Raw genomic sequence first — 13,639 nt, forward strand, 5'->3', positions numbered from 1 at the left:
CATATAAAAATAGCATATATGGCAGTTATGAATGAGAGGGGAATATTTGCTGTCCATCAATTTAATCACCTCTTCCTAATAAATGTCATTTTAATTTCAGTTCCATCTTTTTAATCCGTGCCAAGTTTTTCAAAGGGCAAAGCTTAGAGCTTTGGAGGCAACCATGATACACATCCTTGAAAATACAACACTCAATGATTAAGTTCCAGAAAAGTGAACTCTATAGAGTTAAAATAGCAAACACACACACACACACACACACACACACAATAGTAACAAGAAAAAAAAATGACAAGTCTAGACAAAGGGTTCTGACAAGATGCCAACATGTTAGTAAGAACCCAAAGGGAGGGGCGCCTGGGTGGCTCAGTTGTTTAAGGGTCTGTCTTTGGCGCAGGGAGCCTGGTTCTCCCTCTCCTTCCTGCTCCTGCTTTCTCTCGCTGTCTCTCTCTCGCAAATAAATAAAGTCTTAAAAAAAAAAAAAGAACCCAAAGGAAGGCATTTTACAGTCTGGTCAACTTAATACTGCTCACTTTATTCATGATCCAGCCACTTTCTCATCCTTGGCATTACTGACACTTTGGGCTGGGTAATTCTTTGTTGTTGTGGATTTTCCTGTGCATTATATGATGCTCAGCAGTATTCAGGCCTTTAACTCACCATATGTTAGTAGCACCCTTCCTTCCCATTCTTGACAAGCAAAAACTGTCTCCAGAACTTGCTAAATGTCCCCCAAGGGGTAAATTCACCCTGGTTGAGAACCACTGATCTAACTTTATACTTACATGACTGTACGCACAACATTCCATTCCATCTCACTCCTAAACAACTCTTGGCTTCAAGGAGCTAACAATATAAAGGCAAAAGATGCTAGAGTCAAGATGTTTTAGAATTTTATTGCGATATCCTGTATATAAGGAGGGCCTCAAAATTACAGACTGGGAGGTTCGTCCACCAGAGACCTACCTTCCCTCCTTCACAACTTACAGTCATAACGGCTTATATTAAACTGTACAAATTCCTCAAAACAGAAATTCACACTGTAATCTTCAGTCAGCTACCCTGTATTTAGGGCCAAATGGGTTTCACTTAATTTCATCTGGAGTCAGACCACTTGGGTTCAAATCCCTGCTCTACCGTTTACTAGCTTCGTGACGTTGACCAAGTTATTTCACTTCCTTATGCCTTGGTTCTCTCAAGTTTAAAACAAATAATACTGTCAACTTAGGGGGACAAAATGAATATAAAATGCTTAAAATAGTGCTTAGTGTATAGTAAATGCCCAATAAATGTCAGTTATTTGATATTATTTTAACTACAAACCTATTAAGGCAGGCACCATCATCATCAATTTATAGATGAAGAAACAGGCCAAGAGAGTAAGAAACTTGCCCGTGGTCACAAAACTGAGGCTGTGGTGTAATGATTCAAAAACAGTCCATATGATTCTAGAGCCCATAATTTTTCCATCATGTCAATAAAACCACATTAAGATTCATTAACTATCAAGATCAGTCTTACTTCAAAATAATAACCAACACAAGACCCATTTTCATTAAAAGATTAATTTAGAACCCTTAACTAAATTCAAGCATATTACTGAATTAAGGTCACACTGCTTTTACAGACACAGACAACTTTCACAGTTTTGTTAGCCCATTTTAAATTATTCTTATTTACATGCACCTTAGTTTCATACATTATTTATATGTTATACCAAAGCAGCTTATTAAAATTAGTCTACTAAACGACCATCAACACCCAAGGATAACATGGGGTTGTCTGAGACAGACGTTTTATCTTGTATACGTTCTCTAAGTGTCTTGTTCTTACTCCAAGGTCACTGACTTTGTAGATGACAAATTTTGTTCCCAAGTCCAGAAGGCTCTGGTGAACCTTTTGATTTCTTTGATTTGCCCTTACCTCACACCTAAGTTCTTAATGACTCCCAAACACCCCACATATGCTATTTACACTGCGTGGTTGTCATACAACTTATTAATCTTTCTTGCTTAAACTTTGCTACTCCCAATAAACCAACAACTCATGCATCACCTCCTCCTCCTGAAAACATTTTGCTATAGTTGTTAGTTTTGCAACATTTCATACACTGTCAAATGACATGTTCTTCAACCTGGACTTTATAAATTGCTCATTTTAGAGGTGGGCGAAAGTCAGAACAGAGGTCGAATGGCTAGGATCTGTAGAACTTTCTAGTCCCCCAAAATGAGAATGAAAGAGACCCAGAAACTTAGCCCAACCCTCTGGTTTCACAAACAACCCTGAGAGACAGGTAACTGGGTGAAATCTCTAACCTCTCTAAGATACTACAAACAGTTTGGTCTTGGCCATTTGGGCCCTCTTAATCTCCTTTGCTCTTTCAATTACTCATTTGGACTTTAACATTTTTTCCTGCCTCTACAGTTCAGTATACTCTCTCAATACAGTGATTATCAAGAATTGAAAGTTGTCCTCCATGGTCATTTTGAGTAAATAGTCCAAAGAATTCCACCCCCAACCTACTGCTCTATAAAAGAGAAAGGCTAAGAATCTCTGCTATTTAGGATCAAAATTTCACCCATCCTTCAGGTTACTCTTTTACCCAGTCTTCTATAACAAGTCAGTTTCACTTACTTTCTCCACACCAAATTCGCCTTCCTGTTCACCAAAGGAAAAAAGAGAAAATCTCATTTTGGCACCCATGTTCAGAAATCTCATGTTTCACTCTTCTTTCCTCATTATTTTGGTAGAATCTGCATTAAATTACTAACTTATCAATCATCAGGCTTTGCTCACTAGTCTATCACTTCCTCCTTGTCTGTCAGTTAAGGTTACAAGCCAGTAATTAGGACTCAAACCATGAATTCTAGATGCTGCGACACGTACGCCATTCAAAAATCATTCAAAAAAAAAAACAAAAAAACAAAAACCATTCAAAAATCTTCAATGCCTCCCTCACTGTCAACCAAATGAAGAAAACTCACTCTAACATTCTCTTATATAGTTCCAATCTCCCTTTCCTGACTCTCCTCTATCAAAGCTCACTCCAAAAACCACGCTTTGTGAAGCCTTTCCTGAGGTTTCGGTTTCCTTTGAACTACGTAGCATTTTGTTCATAAGCATCTTATGGGAATTATATATTTGGGCATTTCTCACATGCACTCTGTATTATCAATTACTAATGGACAAAATCTATGGTTCTTCGTTTTGTTCCCCATACTGCTTAGCAAAGTGCCTTGCACATACGAAGCTCTCCAAAACAGGTGCCAGCTTGAAGATGGGCTTTCCCAAGATTTCTTTATAGGCTGCACATCAAGTCACAATTAGTTTCTGAAGCCATTTTGTTAATAAAAATATTTTACTTACACCTTGGCGTCTCCAACGAATCAAACTAAACTCTATTTCACTTCATATAAAAAAAAATTGTCCTCATTTCAGGGGTTCTCTCCTATTGAAATGATCTGCCGAAAAGTCTAATATACCTGGTCTTTCAAGTCTCTTGTCAACTAAGCAAAACTCTACTCAACGCCATCATAAAAACTAAATTTATAAGAACCACCAAATAAAACAGATATTCCTTTGGCCCAGAGTTCACTTGCTAGAGAACAGGAAAAGCTCTGTGGTAATTCTGAATTGCTGCAAGGTAAGTAACAAAACACGGAGTAATAACTGAACAGAAAAGAGACTGAAACATGCTGTGAGAGCACCCAAGTACTATATACATAGAAAAGCCTCTCCTCAGCACATGGAATTTGTAGGAGTCTTCCCTTGCTCAGAGTCAATGTTGTCAATAACCATTACTATATGCTACTGAAGTTTGCCATCTCTTTCAAGTTGGCAAATTTCTTTAAGTCAAGCAGCAGCAATTCAGTTTGAAAAGCTTTTAAAGCGCCTCCTCCATGCCAGGGAGGGAGCGGAAGCTAAGAAGACCTATAAATATAATATAAAGTACACTCTCTGCATTGCCCCTTTACCTGCTATCTCCATTAGCGAAGACTTTGACCAGATCACCCATTATTTGTATTGGAAAACTAGGTTAAAGAAGTTAAAAAAGAAAAAATTTCCTGCCATTCATTGTCTGATGGGGCAAGAAAGAGAGGGATGGGAAGGAAGGAGGCATTTTCTCTTCTACTGCCTCCTGAATAATCACCAATCTAGCACACTTGCCTTTCAAAGCCCACCTAAAACGCCCAAAATCAGTAGGTCTTTTGTAAAAGTGGTACTTAAAAAAAACACTCCGGGATATAATGCTGGCATTTAAAATTTAAAACCTTATGTTACTGATCAAAAGCTCCAATGCCATGACAAAGCTAAAAATGTTCTCTCTCACTAATAAGAGTGAATCAGAGCAGTCACCTACTCCACCCAATGCTAAGACTGGACTGTTCAAAACCCGGACAGCTTTCCTTGCCTGCTCCACACCAGAAATGAATTTGATTCGATACATTGGTGCTTAAGTGTAACTAAATAATAGCGAGAAAATGTTATCAAATACGGAAATTCATCAGGACATTTTGTCCTTTGGGTTTATCTGTACCTTCTTCACAGTTCCCCAACTTTCCCCACCCCCTCCACTCCTTTTAGCACGGAAAAGCTCAACAAGATACTGTTATTTGAAAAATGAAATATCTGTTCATACTTTTGAAGTAAATTTCCATTACTAGGTTTGGGAGGAAAACGTACTACACACACATTGTCTCTATCGGAAAGTGCCTGCACCTTCTTTCCAAGAGGCTGGATGGAGCCTGTGAGTAGATTCCGTTCCTTTAAAGGGTTCCCAGATCTCCTCAGTACTCTTGAGAAAATGATTTTCAGTCTTGCAAAAACCTACTTGGATGTTTCAAAGTTACACAGTTTGGTAGCAACCCAGCAGCTGGGCAAAGATCTGCTCACCTCTGGAAAAGCAGCTTTTTGAGTCTCAAGAACTGAAACAACACATTCAGGAGGCCAAGGCTACCCTTCTCCAATCCTCCACACGTCGCAGACAATTAGGCAAGCCCCGGCCCACGTTTCTTTCCCATTCCCATGAAATCCTCCGTGAAAGGCTTCACACACAAAAGGGCCTCGGCGCCCCGGTCGCACAGTTCCCCGGCTCCCGCACCCCCTTCTCTCCCCAGCCCGGACAAGTGCAGACTCACCAGCACCGTGGTGCAGATGGACCTTAGCTCAGACTCCACTTTCTCCCGATAGTCCTTAATCAGCTGCAACTTCTTGTCCGAGGTGTCGGTTTTCTGCTCGATGCTCGAGATGACCCTCCAGGCGGACCTGCGGCCCCCGACCACGTTTTTGTAGGCCACCGAGAGCAGGTTGCGCTCCTCGTTGGACAGCTCGGCGCCCTGCTCGGTCACGGCCTTCATGCAGGTGGCCATGTCGTCGTAGCGCTCGGCCTGTTCGGCCAGCTTCGCCTTCTGGATCAGCTCCGTCTTCTCCATGGGGACGCGGAGAGGAGAGCAAGGGCGAGCACCGACCCGGATCGGGAGGAGGCGTGCGGACGGCCTGCGGGCGGGCGGGGGCGCGGACAGAAAGGCGGGGGCGGCGCCGTCAGACAATGCGCCCGCCACCCCGGGCCGCCCGCCGCCAGCCAGCCGCCCCTTTTGTCCGTCCCCGCACGCGCCACCCAGTTGAATTTCCCTCCCCCGCCCACGCTCCCCGCCAGCGCCCGGGAGGCCGAGGGGCGCCCCGCGGAGGCGGCCCGCGGTAAGGAGAGGTGGAAGGGCCGCTCCCGCGCCCGCCCGGCCCAAGATGGAAGCGGCCGCCGGCCCACACCTTGCCGCCAGAGCCGTCCCTGAGGAGAGCGGCTTCGAGGCCGGCCGCTCCCGAGGGCCGGCCGCCCGCCCTGCCCTCAGCCCCGGCCAGGCCCAGGAGGGCCAGGGGCGACCGGGGCGCTCACCTTCACGTCTCCGCGGCCGCGGCGCGAGTCCCACCACTTTGATCGGCTTTTGGCTTTAGCCGAGGACCCTCCCGTCTCAGCCTACCCCGGAGCCGAGGGACGGGCCGCCCCGCCGCTGCCCTTGCTCCTGCCGCCCAATGACGCGCCGAGATGCTCCCGAGAGTCCCGCCTCCAGCCCCGCGGCTGGCCAATGAAGACTGAGCGCGCGGAAGGGGGCAAAGAGGGCGGGGCGGGAGGGGAAGCGGAGGCTAGGAGGGTGGGTCGGCTTGGGCAAGTTCGGTTGGCCGGCAGGCTGCGGCTTCGGCCACGGGGTTTCCTCCAATTAGATCCAGGGTAAAAGGACGTCACTGTTGCCATGGCGATGCTGTTACCAACTCCCCTCATCCTCCCCGCCACCCCCAGCATTTGTGGGTGCGGCACGGGAGCGGGAGGCTCGCCCCACCTCTCCCGCGGTGGCCGTGTCTCCTGCTGCAGCAGCGCTGCAGATGGTGCATTGCATCTTGTGGGCTAATGCAGCCGCGGCTCCCCTCGGCTCTGGTGAGGAGGGCCCGGGATGGTGACATAAGCGGCTGTTTGGTTGCACAAGCTCCTTTCTTTCCTCCACCTTCCCCATTCGTGACAAAGGTTTGGAGCTCCATGCACTGAACCCAGCCTTTAATGACGTTGCGATTGGAGCTGCGAATTAGAAATAATTCCGTCCCCATTAAAGAGGAATTCGTTCCTGGAGAAAGTCGCTTAAGAATGACTTTTCACGACCAACTCAAGTTTTCAGACGGGCACCTAAAGCTTGTAACATTCCCGAGAAAGTCCAGGCAGGTCTCTCTGGCAATGGCCAGATACTCTGATTTTATCTTGCCAATCAGGATAATTTGGAGAAAAACACACATTATGCACCCCTCCCCGCCCAAAGCAGCTGTTCTTATACCTCTGTCTAGTCTTTCCAGCTTATGCATCTAAATACATAATTTTTTTACACATCGTTTTATGTGTATATGGGTTTCATTTTCTGGTGTTATGTTTGAGAGGACACTTGGAAACCTAAAATTCTTTCCTAGATGTTCACTTTTGACTTTCTTCTAGACTGCCTCCTGTTCACACTCTTCTGAAGTGAGAAAGTTTGCCCCAGATGCCTTTTATTCAGGGTCATCACTAGCACTTTCTTTTCTCTTTAAACTAGGCACACCCCTCCAGCCACTCCCTTCGCTCTTGGCAGGTCGCCAATGCCTGACAAATCAGGTGGCCTTCCTGGGTGTCTGGGAAGAGATCTCTGTGCCATCTTAAGATGAAAATTGCCATCTGGGCTCACACTGCTGTGAGCTGCTGTGATTCTGGTTCCAACACATGCAAGGGAGTGGGTCTTTGAAAGCCAAAGAATGCCACAGCTGAGAAAGAATTTCATATCTAACGGGGCTGGAGCAGATCTGGAGAATCTCTAGAATGGAAGATCTGAGAGTTCGCACAGATGGCAGGAGAAGGTACAGACTTTCCAGAAATCTAAACTCCCTCCTACGGGCCCCTCCCTGTCCTGACTTGTAAAGGTTGCTTTGTGCTTTGACGGACAGGAGAGGCCTGGGTTGGAAAGGGCCTGTGTCAATGCAAAAATGCCTCACTATGTCCTAGCGTTCTAATGTAGGGCCCTGCTGTTATTTCTGGAATCCCTGGGGCCAAGCTGCAGACACACAAGTGTTTATGGCCATGCGGGCTGGGGTGGAGCCGGACACCAAGAAATCCCAATGGAAAGAATTTGCATGTGGAAGGTCAGATAAAATGCTTTCTGTATGACCAGTGAATTTCAAGCTTAGAAATTAGAGACAGCCCAAGCAAGGGGACATACCGGTGGAGGTGGATGGGGGACAGAGACCCTTGAAGGCAATTATCAGGGAACTGAACCTCCGTGGTAGGCAGGGAGGGAAGGGGCAAGCACACTAATTCTTTTTCCGAAAGTCTGGGCTGTGCTGCCATCTCCCTGGGTGACCTTGGGCAAGTTTTCGCTGCTTTCTGTAACTCAGTCTTTAAAATTTCTGCCTTTCATTCAGTCATCAAATACGCATTGAGCACCAACTCATAGTTGCAGTCATCTGCAATCATGGGTGAAAACAGCTTCGAAATAATGGCCCACTATGAAATTACAAAGTATTTTATGGGGGTCTAAAGGGACAAGGGCATATCAGGACACCTCTGCACCTGACAGAACTCGGGGAGAGAAAATTAAAGCCCTGGGAACTTGAGGTTCCCCGACACATAAAAAGCTAACATTTATTGAGTGAATACATGTGTCAAACACTATTTTAAGTCTTTTGTATTAACTCATTTAATCTGCTTAATGCCACTGTGAAGTCAGTACTACTATGATCATCACCTCTGTCTCACAGATAAGGAATCTAAAGCACAGAGAGGTTAAGTATTATGTGCAAAACTCCTCGCTACTGAGTGGCAGAACCTGGATTTGGACCCTTGCATGCGGTCTGGGCAGCCAAGCCCATCTCTGTTTCCACTCTGCCAGATCTTTGCTCAGTGCTCTAGGGACTCTAGGAAATATCAGACTAATCTCTGTCCTCTAGGAGTTTCATCCTGTAAAGATAAAATGTGTTAAACATCCACATTCAACGTGCTGGCAAGCACTCAAGGGAACAGACAGCTCACAAAGAAAGTACAAGTCATTACTTACTTGTTTGATGTTCTTGTTTTCTTCACTAAATTCCTTGGTGAGAAGAAGCTGCTGGAGCAAGAGGGAGCACATTGAATCTGAAGCCTGAAGATCCTAAATTCCAGCCCTGCTATTTATTTCCAGTTTGACCTTGGACGCCGTGATCTCCTCTGAACTTCAGTTCCCTAACCTGCGAAAATCATCCTGCATCACAAGATCGTTGTAGAGCTATCACGTAGGAAGATGTTGGGCGTATTGCAAATGTTCAGTAAATGCTAGGTTTCTTCCTCCCTTCCCTCTGTTTGGAGGGAGGGAGATGCCTGTCTGCCCAGCAAGGAGCCTTATCTCTTCAGTCACTGTCATAATTAGTGGAGTTAATGGCCTGCAGAATGGCCACAGTCGGTGTATACATTTCAGAATGAATGAGTCCTCCCAGTTGAGTTTACTCATAAATTGTTTCGGTGGTTTATTTGCACAGAGCCGTGGGTTCGTTTCAGACGAACTTCTTCCTCCTGTGCCATACGGCGATATTTTACTGACAAACAAACATTTGAGTGGGACTCTTCACCCACAGCCCTGTGTAATCATTATCAATACTTCTGTTTAGTGGATAGTTGAAGAGTTGTCCCCATTGTTCATTCTACCTGGAGGCACTAAGTGAGATTCGCATAGAGCCCAGACGGGTAGGGAAATCAAGGTAGCTTGGTCAGGGAAATCTCCCAGACATTCCCTGGCGTAAGGCCGGGTCAGGCCTAGAGAACTCAGTTTCCCGTCAGGTCTGCAGTGGGAGAAATTTATTCTTGCCATCTCTAGGCATCCCTCTGTGCCCATGGTTACCCCATTTCTGGCATCTCCTGGACACCCCTTGGCTGCATAACTATATTCTCTCACTGTGTGCTTTAAGGAAAAAAAACCGAATCAAGTCATTCCTTCACTAAAAACCATGTAAGTCTAGGGGCACCTGGGTGGCTCAGTCAGTTAAGCATCTGACTCTTGCTCTCAGCTCAGGTCTTGGTCTCAGGGTCTTGAGTTCGAGTCCTGTGTTGAGTCCAGTGTGAAGCCTGCTTAAAAACAGACAAACAAACATGTAAGTCTTCAAGTGATACTTCTTCTGCCACGACTTGTATTTTAAGAGGAAAGAAAGCTCTTCCATTTGAAGAACAAACCTTCACTGGTAGAATGTCAGGCATCCTGAAGCAGCTTTTGGTCAGCTGGCCTCTTGGGGAAGGGTTCCAGCATTCTGCCATTTCCCCAGCATTTCCTATGTGCTAGGCAATAGAGTATTTTTTAAAACGCTTGATTGCTTTTGTAATGATGATTGTGATGATATGTTAACTGAAAATGTAATAGCATTCATTCTACCAAAGAAGGAAACAATACATAAATGTTCAAGGGAGATTAGAAAGATCTTGAGAGCCTGACTCTGAGAGGTGACCACTGTTAGCATTTTGGTGGATCACCTTCTAGCTACCTCTCTTTTTGTTTGGATATATGTATGTGGTTTTACATTTAGGAGATTGCATTCTTCACTTTGTTCAATGTGATGGCTAATTTAATGTGTCAACTTGACTGAACCACAGGGTGCCCAGGTATTGGATCAAACATTATTCTGTGAGGGTGTTTTGGGGAGAGATTAATATTTAAATTGGTGGACGTTGAGTAAGCAGACTGTGCTCTGTACTGTGGGTGGGCCACATCCAATCAGCTGAAGGCCTGAAAACAACAAAAGAGTAGTTTCCCTTGAGCAAGAGAGACTTCTCCAGCAGTTGGCCTTTGGACTTCATCTGAAATATCAGCTCTTCTTCAGTCTACAGCAGACAGCCTTCAGACTCAAACAGAAACATTGGTTCTCCTGGGTCTCCAGCCTATAGACCCACCTTGCAGATTTTGGATTTGCTGATTCCTTGCAATAAATATCTTTTTTAATTTTTTTAATTTTAATTTTTTTAAAAGATTTTATTTATTTATTTGACAGAAAGAGACATAGCGAGAGAGGGAACACAAGCAAGGGGAGTGGGAGAGGGAGAAGCAGGCTTCCCGTGGAGCAGGGAGCCCGATGCGGGGCTCCATCCTAGGACCCTGGGATCATGACCTGAGCCGAAGGCAGACGCTTAACGACTGAGCCACCCAGGTGCCCCTAAATATCTTTTTTTAAAAAAAGATTTTATTTATTTATTTCTCAAAGAGAGAGAGAACACAAGCAGGGGGAGTGGCAGGCAGAGGGAGAAACAGGCTCCCCACTGAGCAAGGAGCCCGATGTGGGGTTCGATCCCAGGACCCTGGGATCATGACCTGAGCCGAAGGCAGATGCTTAACCACCTAAGCCATCCAGGCAGCCCAATAAATATCTTTCTGTATATGTACACATCCTATCGGGTTTTTTTCCCCTGGAGAATCTCGACTAATACAACCAGTAACTTTCTTTTTTCACTCAACAAGTGATATGATATTTTTAAATACCTTTAAGTCTATGTCTATGACATATAAATCTCTCTCAGTTGGACTGTGAGCTTCCTGAGGGTAGGAGTTTTCTTTTCTTCCTTTTTTTTTTTTAAGATTTATTTATTTATTTGAGAGAGAGAGAGAGAGCGCACAAACAGGGGAGGGCTAGAGGGAGAGGGAGAGGGAGAATCCTGAAGCAGACCCAATCCTGAAGCTCTGCCCCACTGAGAGCAGAGCCCAACATGGGGCTTGATCCCAGAACCCTGAGATCATGACCTGAGGCAAAATCCAGAGTCGGACGCTCAACTGACTGAGCCACCCAGGCGCCCCACTTTTTTTTTAATGTAAGCTCTACGCCCAATATAGGGCTTGAACTCACAACCCCAAGATCAAAATTCGTACACTCTACCAACTGAGACAGCCAGCCAGCCCCCCCCCCCAAGAGTTTTCTTTTTTGATCTTGTATCTCTAGTGCCCTCTCAACAAAAGGTAGGTATTATAATCCCCGCTGTGTGGTTGAATAAAATGATGCTCAGGGAGGCTACATTACCAGTCCAAATTGGTAAGCAATAGAGTTATGATTCAAAAACAGGCCTGTCTGATTTCCATCTTCTTCCGCCACAATAAACAAGACTCTGAGCCACCTGTGATGGAAGACAGAAGCTCCGATGTTTGCAGCCCAGGAATAATGTTTGGTTATTTGAGGCTGGTGGGTGGCTGAGTATATATCTGCCAGTGAGTCAGTGGCTGATTTTATTTTCATATGGAAATCTCTGTTTTTACACTCAACACATCTGCAGGGAGAGGGCACCTTCTCACTCCTTGTCTGTTCCCTTTAATTAATTACATGTCCATTTCTCCCGTTAGCTTGTAATCTTCCAGTGGGCAGAAATTGCTCTGCCTTCCGTGTCCCTGGTGTCTCTGACTGACCCATAGAAGGCATTTAGTGAAGTTTTGTTTTTGAGTGAATGGAGGCCATCAAGGGGGGCATTTCCAATAATGGCAATTGTTTGCACCCAACCATATACGAAATCACTAGAACAGTAGTAAATTCACGAATGCCATAAACACGGGATTGCATCTGCTATGAGGAGCACACGAAGAGACTTGAAGTTCGCATGGAAGGTCCCTGAGCAGTCAGAAATCCTTCCTAAGCTTCCTGCACGAATGCTTACACACACTACACTCCGAGGAGCGCTCCCAAGCCCTAACTCAGGACCAATTTCTTGCTAAGTCATTCAACAAAGTATTGAAGGGTCCACCATGTGCCAGACACTGTCCTAGGGGCTGGGATTCCAAAAATGATTAAGACACAGCCCGTGCCTATGAGGACCTTGGCGGAGAGGCCAGAGGTGGGGTGCAAAACCTGGCGCTCAGGGAGGAACTGGGAAGCTCACCCTCTCTTTTCAGTTCTCACGTGCTCACCTCCCTGGCTTCCAAGCCTGCGGGGTCTGGGGGGGGGCTGTTTAGAAGGCAGGAGTAGAACTACACCTGGGAGTCCCTCTGAATCCACTCTCCCTTCTCACCCGATGATGCAGAGCAGAGTAAGAGCTGAGGCTTTGGAAGACCTGTCCCCAGGGGCCAACCTGGCATCCCCTCTATGCAAGGCAATCAGTTGTCAGTGTGGAGACCTCAAACCCACAAAAAGCACATAAAAAAGCTCAAGATGTTGGCGCCAATTAGTCGAAGGGCACACGGCAAATGTATCTCAGACAGGGCCGAGGTGCATAGCAAAGAGCCTTCATCATCACCCAAAAATGTTCAAGATGTTCTCATTTCATTGTTGTTGAAGAAGTCAGTTATACACTACATACATATGTCTATCTATATATTCAAGTTTTGGTACATAAAGCAACAAATCTTCAACATCTCCCAAATTATGACTCATCTGAAGACAATTCAGGACAGCTGAACGGTTGAAGGAACACAGAACAGTTGGAGAACAATGCACACAGGACTCGATTGTATGACTCTCACAGCAAGTGCTCTGCAAAGAGCTCTGGACAGCATGTTGGAATGCGGACCACCCAGGGAGAGCTTGGTATCCAGACTCGGAATCTCTTCTGCTTCTTCACCTCCTTCTGCCATAACCAGCTCAGCCACATAGGCAGCTTAACAAGTGCAGGCCGCACTGGGGAGAGTGGTTATGGTAACCTCCTAGCCCCTGCACAGGGAGGATGTGGTAAAAAAAAAATGTGAGTCTGACCCTTGCATTACTTTCCTGCTTAAAATCCTTCAGCAGCATTTAGCTGCGGCTCCTGGTTGGACTCAGAAGCCAGACAGCCTGGGTTTGAGTCCTGACTCCACTACTCACTAGATATGTGATCTTGGGCAGGTTACCAAACTATTCCGTGCCTTGTTTTCTCCATCTGTGAAATGGGGACGATGATAACAATAATACCTCTTGAAAGGGTCAACATGAGGATTTGCTGAGTTAATGTTGATAAAGCACTTTGAACAGTGCTGTTTACGTGCTCCCGAGATAAACAGGATCAACTCAGAATCCTTCCAGGGACTCATGAGCCCCCAGCGATCTCCTTGAAGCCCCTCTCCTTATCTCTTGGCTCTCCCCTCTTTCTCTTGGGCCTCTGCCCCTTCTAAGCTTTGCTCCTGCTATCCCCTCTTTCCTCACATCTTTACCTTCTCATTTCCAGAATCTC

General features: G+C 45.7%; 1 protein-coding gene across 1 annotated transcript in view; it reads right to left on the minus strand.

The window, feature by feature from the left end:
- Positions 1-6,010, minus strand: part of YWHAQ (tyrosine 3-monooxygenase/tryptophan 5-monooxygenase activation protein theta) — a 36,316-nt gene extending 30,306 nt beyond the window's left edge. The window contains exons 1-2 of the mRNA XM_028099542.2: positions 5,891-6,010; positions 5,139-5,496 (exon numbers count right to left, since the gene is read on the minus strand). Coding sequence (XP_027955343.1) covers positions 5,139-5,432 — 294 coding nt within the window. The 5' untranslated portion in view covers positions 5,433-5,496; positions 5,891-6,010. The remainder of the gene's footprint in view (positions 1-5,138; positions 5,497-5,890) is intronic.
- Positions 6,011-13,639: the final 7,629 nt, after the last annotated feature.

Source organism: Eumetopias jubatus, unplaced genomic scaffold (genome assembly GCF_037043125.1).
Source record: "Eumetopias jubatus isolate StellerSeaLion01/CBP00866 unplaced genomic scaffold, mEumJub1_p1.0 scaffold_9, whole genome shotgun sequence".
Classification (NCBI taxonomy): Eukaryota; Metazoa; Chordata; class Mammalia; order Carnivora; family Otariidae; genus Eumetopias; species Eumetopias jubatus.